This window comes from Nomia melanderi, chromosome 7, assembly GCF_051020985.1.
Source record: "Nomia melanderi isolate GNS246 chromosome 7, iyNomMela1, whole genome shotgun sequence".
NCBI lineage: Eukaryota > Metazoa > Arthropoda > Insecta > Hymenoptera > Halictidae > Nomia > Nomia melanderi.
Genome location: NC_135005.1, coordinates 351,594 through 369,046, shown reverse-complemented (window position 1 = coordinate 369,046; position 17,453 = coordinate 351,594). Strand labels below are relative to the sequence as shown.

At 44.0% G+C, this 17,453-nt stretch overlaps 2 protein-coding genes across 2 annotated transcripts; one reads left to right on the top strand and one right to left on the bottom strand.

Annotated features, from left to right (window-relative positions):
- Positions 1-9,330: 9,330 nt before the first annotated feature.
- On the top strand, positions 9,331-9,849 carry LOC143174689 (uncharacterized). Its single transcript, XM_076368962.1, has one exon. It carries the CDS (start codon positions 9,331-9,333, stop codon positions 9,847-9,849), a length of 519 nt encoding a protein of 172 aa, XP_076225077.1.
- A 1,457-nt stretch (positions 9,850-11,306) lies between these two features.
- On the bottom strand, positions 11,307-16,684 carry LOC116434182 (uncharacterized). The gene is made up of 5 exons (XM_076368960.1): positions 15,956-16,684; positions 14,455-15,624; positions 13,075-14,151; positions 11,739-12,986; positions 11,307-11,393 (listed from the first exon to the last, which is right to left on the bottom strand). Exons 1-5 carry the CDS (start codon positions 16,682-16,684, stop codon positions 11,307-11,309), a joined length of 4,311 nt encoding a protein of 1,436 aa, XP_076225075.1.
- Positions 16,685-17,453: the final 769 nt, after the last annotated feature.

Genomic DNA, 17,453 nt, shown 5'->3' with positions numbered 1-17,453 from the left:
ATTTTTCTAATGATTTCAATCTGAAACTATAATTGTCTATCGAATATTACATACATAGGTATAATATCAACAGTGAAATTATTAAATTATAGTGAAAATGACAAAAATTTGTAAATGATTACGCGTATTACGATCCTAGAAAATTTAAACTATAAAATAACTTAGTAATCGAGAGATAAACAGAGACTTCCGAAATAAGGTGTTCACAAAGACACTTACTAAATCTAATTCCAGGAGCATTATTGAAACTATTATCGCAAGCCTTTGATGGTTAAGTGACATCTCGCTATAGATATTGATACTACAAACAGTCTTACGTACTTACTTACACATGCAGTTACAGTGTACGATCAGAGGCAGAGCTAATACGTGGGCAAGCACAGCAGCAAACCAACCATAGGCAAACACTGATGAATAGATATAGACAATATTGAATTAAAGATAGTCATCCTTTTAGAAGATGATCCTATAACAAATACCAAAATAAGGACATAAACAACAATCATAAAATTATAATTTCAATTATATTTTTAATTTATTACTAATTAATTTATTAACAATTTAAATTCTCTGTGAACTATTCTCTATAAACTATAGTCATTAGTAGTAATGCGCATAAGTTAAGTCTGTAGAATGGTGTATGCAAATATCTATACAAAAAACACTTTCCATGAAGCTGCAATACGTAGCAGTGTATAGAATATTTTTTAATAAACTCACACCTTATTTATTATTGAATAAAATCTGGAACGCAAGACGAAGCATAGTAATGTAGAAGAATTTGTAATCTCGCAAATAATACTATATTAATCTGATTAAATATATATTATGAAATGCAACAAATATGAGATCCGTAGCAGAGATCCGTGGTTGGCAAAACAAGCTTGAAGAAAATATATAAATTGAGAAATTATGAAATATAGAAGCAAGAGCCACGCAGAGTGTAATAGAAAAATGGCAGAAGGATGGAAGCTAACCAATGTGGAAATATTGGACTCCAATTACTTTCTCTGGAAAGAGAAAATAGAATATATTCTAAGACTGAAACAACTGTGAAAAAAAATAATAGAATGGAAATAACCAGAGAAGCTGGAAGTAAATGATCCATAATATACAATAAACCATAAAGAATGAGATGAATCGGATAATAAAAATGAGGTTGTAAAAGCAATAATCATTAATACTATGACGAAGACACAGATATTGAAATACTGCACTGAAAAATTTGCAAAGAAATCTATGGGTGAGGGTAAAACATGATATGACTGCATAATTAAAAGAGATGAAAGGAAAAGCGTTGGATAAGTTGACCAAGCTTAAAGTAAAGAAGGGAGAAAGTGTTGACAAATTCTTGAACAGAACAGAGACGTTAAAGAACTACTGTGTATAGTTTGGTAATCTTATTAAAGACTATACATATTTAGGAGCCTAAGAGGGAAATTCCAGCAAATCATAAGAATTCTGGAAAATTAAAAGAATGTAATAGTCAATGATATAAGATTTGTCTCGGAACAAGAGGAAACAAGAAGGGAAAAAGGAAGAGATGGAAGATTGTATAGAGATGAGGAAGGTGTCAATAAGGCAAAAGAAAAATTGAAAGGAGAAATACAATGTTAATTATTTTAATAGTCTGTAAGGAAAGGAGTAATAGAGGATCTTTAAGAGGAAGAAAATACAGAGGAGGATTTCAGAAAAAAACCAATTGGAAGGAAAATGGATATGGTTGTGAAAAGGATAAAATAACTATGCGAGTGCGTGATCACAGTTTGATCAATGAGAGTGAGCATGTATATGTAAATGTTACATGGTTATTAGATTTGAACTCAACAAGCTATAGGACGTATAAGCCAACAATGTTTGATAGGTTAGTGTAGGAAGGAAGGAAAATAAGGTTGACCAGCAAGAATGGAAAAGATCGTACTTCGAGTGGCATAAGAGAAATAGTGATAAAGCAAAAAGACATTAAAAATGAGGTAAGATTAATGAATGTTTTACTTTTTCCAGATATAAATAGTAATTTGTTGTAGGTGAATAAACTTACAGACTATGATTATAATGTACAATTTAAAAGATTTGGAACTACAATATATAAAAATTTAGAGAGGGCTCAAATGAGCACAATACATTTAGGTGAGGTGTACTAAGTGAAAACAATGATAATGAACAATGAAAGGATTGCAATTATGATGGACGAACATATTTGGCACAAAAGACTGCGTCACGTAAACAAGAAAACAGTGTCAGATATGATAAAAGAAAAATTAATAAAAGGTATGAGAAAAAGAAATAAAATAAATGCATAATGTGAAAGATGCATAGAAGGCAAGGCATGCAAAATTGGAGAATAGAAAAAGGAGTGATATTTTACAATTATGGCACATGGATTTAATTTGACTTGTTAAGCCAACATCAAAAAGTGAAAAGAGGTATATTTTCACAATAATAGATAACTATTTTAGATTGTTCTTCTCGTTACTGTTAAAGGGAAAAAGGAATGCAGCAGAAGAATTAAAAAAATTGATAGTCATGAAGAAAAATGAAACAGGTAAAAAGTTAAAATCAAACCGATCCGATAATGGAGAAAAATTTATAGGAATGAAATTAAAAGAATGATTAGAAAATAAGGGAATCAAACATGAATTTAGTCCGTCCGGGACACCTCAATGCAATGGTATAGCTGAAAGAGGTAACAGAATATTGATTGAAATTACAAGAATGATGATATCAGATTCACAGCTACCGATGGAATACTGAATGGAAGCAATGTGTACTGCCTCACATATTAAAAACAGGGTCGAATCTAATATTCATGGAAGGGCACCATACGAGATGTGGCATTGGGGGAAATTGAATATACGTTATATGAAAACATTTGGGTGTATTGTATCCTTGTTGCAAAAGGATGTATTTACCACGAATAAATAAAGTACAATGCGATTGTGATGTGAAGTTTGATGAAAGAATAAAGGAAGCAGAACTCCTCTATAATAAAGAAATAATTGAATACCAGAATGATGGTTTCAACCTAGATATGGAAAAAATATATGATGAAATAAGTCGACATGAAGATATTGAAGAAATAGTCGATGAAAATAATAGTCTATATGAGAATGCTATTATGAGGGCACTTCCTGATGAAGGTACTAGATAAAGCGATGATGACGATGAAAAAGGTGAATCAGGAATACAAGAAGGACCCATTTAAAGGAGAAATAGAGAACAACCAAAAGGTACTACAAATGAAGTAATGAAAATACATAGCTTTCTTGGAAAAGAAGACAGAAAGGTTGCAAGTTCCGGAGTAAGAAGATCTGATAGGATAAGAAATAGAGAAATTACAATGGTGATAATGGATAAATAAATACCAAAGAATGTAAGACAAACAAGAAAATCGAAGAATTAGGAAAATTGGAAAGAGGCGATGAATGAAGAGATGAATTCCATAATCAAGCATCAAGTGTAGGATGTAGTAGCACGGCCAAAGAATCGAAAAAAAATCAATTCTGTAAGGGTTTTATGAGTATAATGGACGCGGCTACATCGGCATTCTATAATTGACTGATGTCAAGGACGTGCCGCTCGATCTTTTAACACTTCTGAACCGGAAGCTGACCTTAACCGAACCTTCTGGGACAATTTTCTACATTTCAGGCCTTCCTCGTAATTTCCTTTTCCGTCACTTCCTCTTCGAACTTGCCACTTTCGAGCTTCGATGCGACATGTCATAGTCATGAGTCATTTTCACTCTGTGTTCATACTTGCACGTCTTCACACTACGTTCACACCTGGCTTCTTACAATTCTAAGTAGGTTTACAATGTAAAAGAATCCGTCGTGCGGAGGTCGCGGTGGCGGCCGTTATCGCACGGATCCACGGCCTGGGGCTGCGGATAGCCCCGGAGAAGACCAAGGCCGTCTGCTTCAACGGGCAGCCTCGGTCGAGACCTCTCCCGAGGTCGTGGATCCGGGTGGGTGGAGCCTGGGTCGAGGTGGGCCCCAATATGAAATACTTGGGGCTCTATCTCGATAGCCACTGGAGGTTCGAAACGCATTTCGATCGTCTAGTCTCCCGAGTCGAGCGGGTGGCGACCGCTTTGAGCCGCCTCCTGCCGAATCTCGGGGGACCCTGGGATAGGGCGCGCCGCCTGTATATGTGCGTAGTGCGGTCGATGGCCCTATATGGGTCTCCCATCTGGGCTGCTACAGGGATAAGGAACCGGCGCAATGTTCAAAAGTTGCGCCGGCTACAGCGGCCCTTGACCATTAGGGCCGTTAGAGGATACCGCACCACGTCCACATTGGCGGCGCTGGCTGTAGCGGGGGAAATCCCCTTCGAAATGCAGGCCGAGGTGCGCGCATACGTTTACTGTAAGGCGCGCATTCTCGGCCCGGCTCGGGGGGATCCCCTGGAGCCCGAGACGGTCGAGGGTTTCGAACTCCGAGCCTGGCGGCGCGCGGCGTTGAGATGGCGTGGGGAGCTTGCTCTTCACGCCGATAAGCGCGCCGTCGGGGCTCTTCTGCCACAGTTGGAGAGGTGTCGGAGAGGCAGGCTCACCTACCACATGACACAGGTGCTCACCGGCCACGGTTGCTTCAGTGAGTACCTGTGTCGAATAAGGAGGAAAGCGACGACGGTTTGCCACCAATGCGGCGGGGAGGAGGACACGGCGCAGCACACGCTGGAGGTTTTCCCAGCCTTTTCAGCGCTGCGCCGTGTCCTTATCGACGTCATCGGGGAGAACCTCTCGTTGCCGGCAGTAGTGGGGGCAATGCTGGCAAACGAGAGGTCCTGAGACGCCTTGGCCTTCTTCTGCGACGAGGTGATGTCGCAGAAGTAGGCCGACGAGCGGGATCGAGAAAGGAATGATCCCGCTCGGGCATCCCGGGGGCGTCGGCGGCCGAGAGACCGTGACAGAGTGCTCTGGGTTCCACCCTATAACGGAGGGGAGCGGCGGTGTAAGAGGTCCTGGAAAGGAGGCCCCTCCCGCTCGGGATATCTGTCTTCACGAGAGCCGATATCTCGTCGTTACACCCACACTCACACGTCCATCCAATCATTCGCATCCTTCAACAAGTGTTAATAGTTAAGTGTTCTATTTGTTAAATATATTGTTAATAGTTCAAACCCAACGTCTTCATCACTAGTTCCACTAACATTAACAAGCACTCCTTATCTCCTTAATCGGTCATAGGAAGAATCGTTCAAACTCACGGTGCAACTCAGTTGAAGTCGGGACTTACAACCTCGGCTTGGTTGAACGAACAACGGTTGCAAACGAACATTTGGTCCTTCGAGACGGATCCAGTGGCTGTGGATTACAATAAATCAGTGAGAACTCAGTACGGTGCAGTGACCGTACCATCCAGTTCGGCACAGCAGTGCCATATCCAAGTTCCGAATCCACGCACATCCCGAAGCTTCAACCAGGCAGCAATATCCTGGTCTCATGTAAACCCACTGTCTGCAAACAGGACGGACAGCAACATAGTAGTAGACTCATTTTGATTCGCCAATTCCCTAATATCTATTCCACACCACAATGAGTAACCCATCCTAATTCGATGTACCAGGCCTCAGCCTCAGCACCCTTGTTCCGTCCGATGCGGAACAAAACGGCGAAACTCCTTGAAGGTTCGTTTATGATATGGACGTGCCAACAAATTTATTTTCGGGATTACCTTTTTTCAAACTCAGTTTATTTATTTTAGTTACAAGGGGCAATTTCACCCTAAACCATAATAAAATCATTTAGTTAATCCGCGCATGTCCAGACAATAGTTTTGGAATTTTTACTTCGTTCGTACAGACAACCGACCATATCATAAACCGGGAATTTCCGAAGGGTCGACGCGAACCTCGTTCGTAACAGGGTTCCGCCAGACATGAGTCAACTCGGAGGAAATTTCCAAGGCATCGGCAAATCTTCGAGGATCCCTCGCACGTGGCCATTGCTCTTACCCTTGCACCAAGAGGGCTGGCCAAGGGGCGTCGTCCAAGACGCCCCCGATTTTTGGAATTATGCGCCGATTTGGTATTTTCGACTTTCCAATCAGCGCACTCGACACAAAACCTGTAGGTGTTGTATAAAAACACCTACAGGATCGCACTTGCAACAGTTACACAGTTAATCAGTTACTCAGCTATCAGTCAGTCCATCGTTCGGGACAAACACATTCAGTCCATCGTTCGGGACAACTACACTCCAGCTTCACACTCCGAAGAAGCATCCAATTCGAAATTCGAGAATTCGTTCGTCTCGAAACGCGCAACATCAAACGGGTTCTCAGTATCGTGAGAAACTAGTGCTCTAATCTCAATCATTCGGAGATCAGAGTCGAATCAGTCGATTTCTGAAGAAATTTGGAAATCGAAGCGTCGCGAGTATTAACGAGACCTAAAGTTAAAGCTGGGATTTACAACCCCAGCCGAGGAATTAAATCCGCGTTAGTATTCGTGTACGGGCGTGCAACTATCGAGGTTGCCACGCTGCGACGTCACATTTTTCGGTACTTCGAGCCGGATCTACTACGGAACAGTTTTTGGTCCTTCGAGCCGGATCTGTGACGTAACATTTTTTGGTCCTTCGAGCCGGATCCCGCGTTCTGTGAAAGTACAGTGCATAAGTGGATCCAAGGAAAGCTGTCAACCATCCGATTCGAGGTCTGACGCCGGGAATCCAGATTGGACGAACAACACAGCACGTCCTCCGCATCATTCAAGGTAGGCTCGTTAAGATTTATCGATCGATCCTCTCGTGCGATATCCTTGATTGCACTTTCCCACGTCTCGACTTCTTCTTACTATCGAAATGGCGAACGCGTCAACAAACAAATCGAGTGCAAATCAAGCACAAACGATCCGCCTACTCAAAAACAAACGCCGCACGTTCAAATCACAAATTACGTCCCTCAACAACGCGCTAGAGATCTATCAACATTCCGCGAAGGAACGCGTAAAACTCCGTGAATGCGTCGAGAGGCTGCGAAAGCTTTTCGAGAACTTCAACGAAATCCAAGACCAGCTGGGGCTCATCAAGGATTTCGAGCAAACGGAGGCGGAACGGGAAGCGGTAACCGAGCAGTACGATGACGCCATCGCGACGGCCATCATGGTACTGCAAGACGCGGACCGAGCGACCACACAACCACCAATGGCGATAAGAAGCGCGAACGATTCTCCCGCGTTGTCAGCATCGTCGGCCGCGATCGGGGTCCACCTGCCGAAAATCGACCTACCGAAGTTCGATGGCCGGCTTGAGAAATGAGTCGCATTCAAAGACGCATTCTCAACCATGATCCATTCGCACCCGGGGTTGACAGGTATACAAAAGTTGCATTATCTGCGACTTTCTTTATCCGACAAGGCTGAATCCGCGATCGAGTCGTTCACAATTAGCGAGGACAACTATAAGGCAGCGTGGGATCAATTGATCGAGACCTATGACAACACGAGAGCACTCGTGCTGCAACATTCCGCATTGCTTCGCGACACTCCCGTCATGATCGATGACAACGCCGAATCGATCCGCGATTTAATCAACCACATGCAGTCGCACATAAGATCGTTACACGCGCTGGGAAGGTCGTGGGAAGACATCGCGAACGACCTCCTAGCCAGTATCGCGATCTCTAAAATGAGTACGGGGACGAAACGGGAATGGGAGCAGACGCTGTCCGACACGACGATGCCGAAAATCGCCGACATCTTTCGGCATCTCCGAAACGCGTCCCATCGATGCAGGACCGAGGATGCGCCCACGAAACCTCCAATCACGATCGCGAATCGAGCTTCACCAGCAACCGTCGCGTCATCGCGCGAAAACAACCAACAACCCGCGAAAAGGTCACTGATGTTCCCACGGAAAACGGCAGACGGCCAGGAGGCAAACCTTCGTGGCAACAGCACATTCGAGCTGCAAAATTTGCAACTCAGGTACGCATCCAGCGTACCAATGCGCCAAATTCCTGGATATGACGGTGACTCGTCGCCTTCAGGCAGCACGCAAGGCAAACCTTTGCGTCAACTGCCTCCAAGGAGACCACGACACCGAAGCCTGCCACGGAGGAAAATGTCACGTCTGTCACGGGCATCACAATACGAAGCTCCATCGGGATGCATCGCCGGAGGCAGAAGCCAGGAAAACCTGACAACGGTGGAAACGCACCGGACAGCCAACACCACGACGACAAGGCGTTTCCTTCATATCCGACGGGAAAACGAACGGATTACTGGCAACCACAGTCGTGCAGGTATTTGACAACAACCGGCAACCCGTGCAGTGTCGAACGTTGGTTGATACCTGCTCCAATGCTAATTTCATCACGGAGGAGGACCTCGCGAAGAAGCTACGTTTGCCGTCGACCCGGGCATCCGTAGCCATTCAAGGCCTCAACCTAGTGAATACCGTATCGAACAAATTGGTATCCACAACCATTAAATCGCGGTTGTCAAATTTCCAACGGGCACTGACGTTCTTCGCGATCCCGCAAATTTCGGAACGGGTACCGGACGTCCCATTAGACCGATCAAGGTTGCGCATACCGGCCAACGTTCCTCTGGCAGATCCATCGTTCCACCAACCAGGAAGAATATACATGCTGATCGGCACCGGCCCAGCACTGCTGTGCCTCAACATCGGTCAAATCGACCTTTCCGACCGAGATGGACGCGATTTGGTTCTCCAGAAAACGCAACTAGGTTGGATCATCGGGGAAAACGTCCCAACCATCGCCGCCACACGCACGACACGCGAGGCCTTCCTCACGAAGCTGAACTTCAACCTGCAAAAATTCTGGGAAGTGGAAGAAGGACCTCAGGTTCGACACTTATCGACGGAAGAGCACGAGTGCGAAGAACATTTCGTAAAAACCGTTCGACGCGACCATTCCGGACGATACGTGGTTGCGTTACCTTTCAACGAAAAACAGAACGAACTAGGCGAATCACGAACGCGCGCCCTGCATCGTTTCCATTCGCTTGAACGGAAACTAGAACGGGATCCGGAATTGGGAATACACCGCGGTCATGAGGGAATATATAGCGCTCGGGCACATGACACGCCGTCGTAAAACCATCTAGTACGACGACCAAGGTACGCGTAGTATTTGACGGGTCTGCAAAGACAAGTAGCGGAACATTATTAAACGACGCGCTAATAATAGGCCCTACAATACAGGATGACCTCTTTTCCCTACTCTTGCGCTTCCGTATACATGCGTTCGTCATAACCGGAGACATCGAGAAGATGTACCGCCAATTCCTCGTTCGACCAGAGGATCGTGCTTACCAACGCATTTTATGGAGAGATCATAATGCGTAAGAACTTACGAGATGAATGTGGTCACGTTCGGACTATCATCGGCTCCATATCTCGCTATCAAATGCGTTCATCAATTAGCAGACGATGAGGGCAACGCATATCCAGAAGCAGCAGCGATCATCAAAGGAGATCTATACGTCGATGACCTCCTCACGGGCGCCTACACAATGGAGGAAGCGAGGCACATCCAACATCAAATCGGCGAGCTTCTTCAACGGGGTGGATTGAACATTCGTCAATGGGCTTCGAACGAACCCGCCCTTCTTAAGGGACTCCGCGAAGACCAAATCCACCCGAGGATCCTCGGCGATGACACAACGATGAAGGCGTTGGGAATATCCTGGGACGCCAGGAACGATGCGATTCGTTATGCGGTCGAACTTCAAGTCGTTGGCAAGGTCAGCAAACGGACCATCTTGTCAACGATCGCCAAAATATTCGATCTGTTAAGTACTCCGATTGTCACGAGCACCTTTGAGTATATGCTGAAGTATTCGAAGGACCACCCAATGTTGGGACTGAATGATTGATTGACTGATAGCTAAGCTGATTCTCAACTGAGTCTGATTGAAACTGAGCTGACTCTCAACTGCTTCTGACTCTGAACTGAACTGATACTGATTGTCAAACTGATGTGTCAAACTGATGTGTCAAACTGATGTGTCAAACTGATGTGTTGAAGGGTTTTTATACTGATCCTGGGCCTACTCCCTCCCTCTCGATATACGAAGGTGGGCCTCAGGGGCGGTTTTTCTATCCTTTCCTACGCAAGGTACCTACCCCTGTCTCATCCCCTTCCAGTCCGCCTGTAGCGCGGGTTTCCTGGAGCGGAGGTGACGGAGTTGGTCGCTATGCTGAACGAATGTTTGGCAACGCTGGGGAAATTCCATTAGTTCAAAATCCTTGAGGACACTTTTTCTAAAATTCTAACAGACCCTCTGGAATACGACTTTACGATACCTGGACTGAAGTGAAAAAACTAGACAATGGTTAATTTTTACGCTGAACCCTTATGTGCCGCATATTGGCTGCAGGCCGGCCTGCTAAAGTACCGGACGGAAAGCTGATGGTCACGAACGTCTTTAAGAATAATTCCCGTGTCGTAAAATTGTCCCCTTGTTGTCCTAACATGCCGCCCACCTTGAACATGTTTACCTGTTCAACAATCCATCTTAACTTAACATACTACATGAAATCATGAACCACAATACTAATACCTATACATATGTGTTTTTACGTAATACGCGGCGCGCTGCAACTATCCGGATGCGTCGAGAGCCGAAGTTGTCAGAGGTCGTAAATCTCTGACCGATGCTTTGACCCGACAACTGACCGCGTATGTCCTTACGACTTTTTACGGTGATAAAGATATTAAGGTTGAAAACCACTTGACTTTGGTTAACAGATAAATTCCTTTTAATGATTCAACACTTAGACCTATCGGTGAATCTATGTTATCAAGGTTCTATAATGTTGTTGACTCGTCGGAAAGATAATGTTTCCCGTGCGCTTCAAGTGATTATAATGTTTCCCTTGAAGCCGAGTGTAACGTAAGATTAGTTTTCGCGACGTAGAGTATAACTTTTCTTTTTCGACGCGTTGTTTCTTCTTGTTGTGTTTTCTTAACTGTCTTCCTGTCGCATCCTCAGCCTTAAGGAAAACTTTAGGCCCGCCTTTCCCCTGATTTCTCGAAATTAAGAATCCAATCAGGGGTAGGCGACACTGACCACGCCCTACCTCGTGCGTCCGAAACGCGATTTTTCGGAAGTAGGAAGTGTCAGTGGAGGTGGAAGCTGTGTTGGTGGGGTTTAAACAAATTCGATGAAATTTCCGCCAGGCTTGGATCCCGGTCTGACCTGGGTAACGGTCTTCGGGGCTGAGTTTAAGACCCTTTGGAAATTCACGTTTATGACACATGCAATTAGCCGTTGAGGACGAAGAAAGTTGAAAGCAGATGTGTCATGCGGATTAAGAAATAAACTAATCCTCAAAAACGGCTCTGGAGGCTTGCGTGCCATAAACGTGCTAGCAATTTGTGCTTCGGGTATTGTCCCTCGTACAAGCTACTAGCCATCTGTAAAACCGAATATTTTCGCGTTCAATAAACGATCCTACTAAAATATTCTTAACGTATTTGATGGGTAAAATCTGCACAGAATTCTTCTATTGGGGTTGCTTATGGCTTTGTACAAATTAAACTAAAGGTACGCTACGGAACAATATGTTATACGCAGTAACTAAATAAATACATTGTGAATATATACAATCGAGTTCGGATACTATGAATTTGCAATCCGTTTTAACTGTGTGTTATTGACGAATTTGATGACGTAGTCTCTGCATTAGCATCCACTGGGAGGATGCAAAGTTTTCGGACTGGCCGCTTGAGTATTCCAGATGGAGTTCTTAGCGATGCTACCCTGGTGATGCCATCCCTGCCGGGGTGTAATTGCACCACTCGTCCTAAATTCCACTGTAGAGGGGGTTGATTGTCTTCCTTAATAATGACTAATGTATTGATGTCAATTTTATTTTGTGAATTCTGTTGCCACTTGTGGCGTTGTTGCATGTGGTGTATGCATTCTTTCTGCCACCGTTGCCAGAAATGCTGGAACATTTTCTGAATTAGTTCGTATCTGTTGAGTCGGGTGGTTCGAACATCTCGCAGATCACGGGTTGGTAATGCAGTAAGAGCAGTACCAATTAAGAAATGACCAGGTGTTAAAGGAAGGAGATCTGTAGGGTCTGACGAGAGCGGGGAAAGAGGACGGGAGTTCAGACAAGATTCTACTTGCGTCAGCAGTGTGTATAATTCTTCAAATGTGAGTCTCTGATCGCCAATCACTCGGGTTAAGTGATACTTCGCGGACTTAATAGCCCCTTCCCACAACCCACCAAAGTGTGGCGAGTGTGGTGGAATTAAGCGCCATTCTATACCTTCCTGACTTAATTCAGTTGCTATTTTTTTATTGTAACTTGCACTTCTAATCAAAGCTCCTAATTCTGCTAACTCATTGCGAGCATTGATGAAATTTGTGCCGTTATCTGATGCAATATATTGACAACGTCCTCGCCGGGCAATAAATCTTCGAAAGCAATTAATAAATGCGTCGGTGTTTAGGTTGGTGGCTAATTCTATGTGTACAGCCTTCGTAACGAAACATACGAAGATGCATATGTATGTCTTTACTGTTACCTTACCTCTAGTCCTTTCGTTGGTAAAAAATGGACCTGCGTAATCGGTACCACAGGTATTAAAGGGCCGCGCTGGGGTAACTCTAGGAGCAGGTAAGGAACCCATTTGATATCCTTCGCTTGTTGGTTTGACCCGGAAGCACCTTACACATCTTCGGAGGATTCGTTTTACAGTGTTTTTACATGATAAAGGCCAGTACCACTCGTGTAACGATGCGATTACCGCTTGACACCCTGCATGTAGTAATCTATTGTTTCTTAATCTACCACCCACCCTGAGTATTCCATGATTATCTAGAAATGGATTTAGTGATCGTAATGGACTTGACCTTGGGAGTGACTGATTTGCTCGTAAGGCTGTAATTTCAGTCTCAAATGCATCCTTTTGTACTAAATGTTCTAAACGTGTTCGCGCATCATCTAACTCTGTTGTTGTTAAAGGACCTATATTGGGAAATTCAAGAGACTCTCCCTTCGTAACCTTAGCTTATATATTTCTAGTGAATCTAATGCAATACGTAGTAACTGCAGGTAAATGCAGTCAACACGGTACGCGTTACCCTTTCCTCCAGAACCGGAGCTAATTGAATGTCCGCTGGAGTGGGCCATGATTCTGCATCGTCACATAGCCATGCAGGGCCTGACCACCAATTTTTTGTTTGCGCTAATACTGACAACCTAACCTCTCGCGAAATCATGTCAGCGGGATTATCTTCTGACGTTACGTGTTTCCAACTATCAACTGATGTGAGTGTTTGAATCTCTGAAACTCGGTTTGCTACGAAGGTTTTCCATCTGGAGGGCATACTGCGGAACCATGTGAGGGTTATGGTCGAGTCTGTCCATAAGTGTACAACTGGATTGACCGAATGCAATGCTATTCTAACCTTCTGAATTAAATTTGCTAATAATACCGCGCCGCAAAGTTCTAACCGTGGCAATGAAATCGCTTTAAGAGGTGCCACTCTTGACTTTGCACATAATAAGGCAGCCGTCCATTGACCTGCCGTGTCCCGAGAACGCAGGTAAATGCACGCCCCATATGCCTTCTCCGACGCGTCTGAGAACCCGTGTAATTCTAATCGCGTGTCAATATCTAAGTTAGTTGCAATCGTGCAACGTGGAATCTTGAGTGTTTGAATTTGTTGGATGTCTTCACGATATTCTAACCACTGAGTAGAAAGCTCTTGTGACACTGATTCGTCCCACCCTGCCTGAATCTGCCATAACCGTTGTAGGATTAACTTGGCTATGACAATAAAAGGACCTAACAAACCTAACGGGTCAAAGAGCCGTGCGATTTCTGACAGTATAGTGCGTTTCGTAGTTCGTCTATTGTTGTCGAGTTGAATCATGAAATTTAATTCGTCTGTCCTTGGTGACCACGATAGACCTAATGTTTTCGGGTCCCTTTCTATTATGGTTTCTTGACTATTGTTGTTGCTACCTGGCATTGTAATAACACCTGGACAGTTTGTTGCCCATTTACGGAGGTGCATTCCAGCTTGTGAAAGAATAGTTGTGAGTTTAGATTTTATAGTACTGATTTCTATCGAGGTTTGAGCGCCCGTCAACAAGTCGTCCACGTAAAAATCGTTCATTATTATTTTACTAATGTCTGGGGCTGTCTCCGTACACTGTAAACCGATCTCGCGTAGAACTCGTGTAGCTAAGAACGGAGCGGAGGCGGTGCCGTACGTTATTGTGTTCAATTCAAATTCAGTAATCGGAGAGTGTGGATCTGAGCGCCACAAGGTTCTTTGAAATTTCCGTTGACGCGGCTCTATTAGAACTTGACGATACTATTAGATTTTTTCGATATCTGCTGAAATCACGTATTTATAATACCTAAATCTAATTAGAGTCGATATTAAATCGTTCTAAACTGTGGGTCCGACTAATTGCGTATCATTTAATGATAATCCTGAAGCAGATCTTGCCGAACCATCAAACACAACACGGACCTTTGTCGTGCTGCTTATCTTGGATACGGCGTGATGCGGAAGATAATACGCTACTGCCGTTGTTTCAGGAGTTTCTAAAACGCGTGACATGTGCCTTAATTTCTCATATTCCTCCAAGAATTCTACGTACTGCTGCTTTAACTGCGGGTTTTTACTTAGTTTTCTTTCTAATGCGTACAAACGTCGCTCTGCTTGTCGCCGTGATTCACCTAAATCTGCAATATTGTCCTTAAATGGTATGCTAACGATATACCGGCCGTCTGTGGTCCATCGCGTCGTTTTTCGAAAGTGTGCTTCACACTCGTCGAGTGCCCTAATTTCCGGAGGGTTAATTTCTTCGATCGTCCAAAATTTTTCTAATTGAGACTGTAGGTCATGATGCGTGGCTAAATGGCATGTACTTGTGACACGCGGTTCTTTGTCGGTCCAGGTAAACGTGCCGCCGATTACCCACCCAAGTTGAGTTTTCTGAAAGATAATCCCTGATGGGCATTTGTGTTGACCGACACATAGGAGCGACCAAAATAGGCTCGCCCCGATGAGCATATCGATCGGTTTTGACACATTGAATTCTGGATCGGCAAGTTCTATGTGCGTTGGAATTTCTATTCTATCTCGCGTTAGTGGAAAGTTGGGCATATTAGTCGTAATGGTGTCGATTAACAGACAATCTATGCTATCTTGGTACTTATTAAATTTCGAATGGATCTTGACTGTTGTTTTTCCCTTAATGGAGTTTAATGCCCTTCCTAATCCGGTTACTGTTGATTCTATCGGTTTTGTACGAATACCGATCCCTTTACAAAATTCCGACGTAATAAAATTTGCTTGCGACCCTGAATCTAATAAGACCCTACATTTGTGAAATTGGCCCTTGTGGTCGTTAATGTATACAACTGCAGTTGATAACATTGTACACATTGCAGATTCCCTAGCTATGCGTGTCACAAGAGGTTGTGTTTTTACTGATTCTAGATTTGTACTCGTATTGCAATTTGAGTTCGCGGATTTTACGGAGTGAATGTCGTCGCGGTGCAATAACGAGTGGTGTTTTTTACCACAAATCTTACAATGTGAACCCGTACATGCCTTGACCCGGTGATCAGATTGCAAACAATTGTAGCATACGCGAGCTTCCTTAACTATCTGTGTTTTAAGCTTTAAATTTATCGCAGTGATAAATAGAGTGGGTACCCTTGCAGACAGGACATGAGTTTGTGTGGATTATGTGGGATGTGACTGCATTTACCCTTTGGCTGCCTGGCATTCGGATTCGTTGATCAAACCTCTGTGACGTTAATTGATTACTACTCGCGATATTTCCTAAGTATTTTGCTCGCTCTTCAATAAATTCGGAAAATTCTGCAAAGGATGACATTTTTGTATTTGATGCGATCTTTCTTTCCCATTCTCTACCGGAGACTAGGTCTAATTTTCATGATAATAATGGAATAAGAAAGGTATCCCAGCTGTCTACCTGATCACCTAATGACCGTAGTGCATTTCGATGGCTGGTAATGTCATCGATAAATTCGCGCAACGCTACTTCCGTCTGCTTGTGGACAGGTTTCAAATCTATTATTGGATTTACGTGATATCTTTTGAGGTTGGTGGAATTCTCATATCGAGACCTTAATAATTCCGACGCGAGATTGTAATTTGCCTCTGATATGCCTAATGATTGAATAACGCGGGCCACGGCTCCCTTAAGTGATGAATTCAAATAATGAAATCGCTGAACGTCTGATAACGATTCATTCTCATGAATTAGTGCCGTGAATGTGTCTCTGAATTTTATCCAGTCACTATAATTGCCATCAAACAACGGTAACTGCATGGTTGGTAGTCTAACATTAATTATGCCATTGCTGGTGGTGGCCGGACTAACAGGCGTTTCGCGACGATCACGTACGTTAAATTTTTTTATGTGTGTTTCTACTTCGTCGATAAGGTCAAAGTACGCGGTTTCAAATGCTTCCCGTTCTGAGGTATGCGCGGCTTCGGCGTCTGTCCCTATCACCATCATTTCTATTTTTGTCTGTATCTTATTGAAGTTGTCAAATAATTGCGTGTTTGCTTCTAATCGTTTTTTTAACGACCCTATTGCAGTCGTGTTTGCAGAATCTCTGAAGAAATTTCTAAAACGCGTGAGCGCGGCTTTAAATGTACCACGTTCGCTGATTAATGATCGCAAGTCACCTTCCATTTTGAACTGCTGACGCAAATAATGAATGACGGACTTACTATTGGATGAGGTACTGCCCTTTACTGATTCCTCGTAGGCGTCTTCCACGGATGCTGATTCCCTTGGATGCGCTGATTTTGGTGGCGTCCTGGTGTCAGGTTTCTGGTCTGATGTCCTTCCTGATTGAAGGTACTACCAGCTTCTTCTTCTAAATCACCAGCAGCTGAACTGCTTGATGATACGAACGGCTTCGACAGTGCTGATTTCGTTGACTGTGGCTTCTACTTCGCTGACCGATGGATCCGGCTCGAAGGACCAAATGTAAAGTACTCCGATTGTCACGAGCACCTTTGAGTATATGCTGAAGTATTCGAAGGACCACCCAATGTTGGGACTGAATGATTGATTGACTGATAGCTAAGCTGATTCTCAACTGAGTCTGATTGAAACTGAGCTGACTCTCAACTGCTTCTGACTCTGAACTGAACTGATACTGATTGTCAAACTGATGTGTCAAACTGATGTGTCAAACTGATGTGTCAAACTGATGTGTTGAAGGGTTTTTATACTGATCCTGGGCCTACTCCATCCCTCTCGATATACGAAGGTGGGCCTCAGGGGCGGTTTTTCTATCCTTTCCTACGCAAGGTACCTACCCCTGTCTCATCCCCTTCCAGTCCGCCTGTAGCGCGGGTTTCCTGGAGCGGGGGTGACGGAGTTGGTCGCTATGCTGAACGAATGTTTGGCAACGCTGGGGAAATTCCATTAGGTCAAAATCCTTGAGGACACT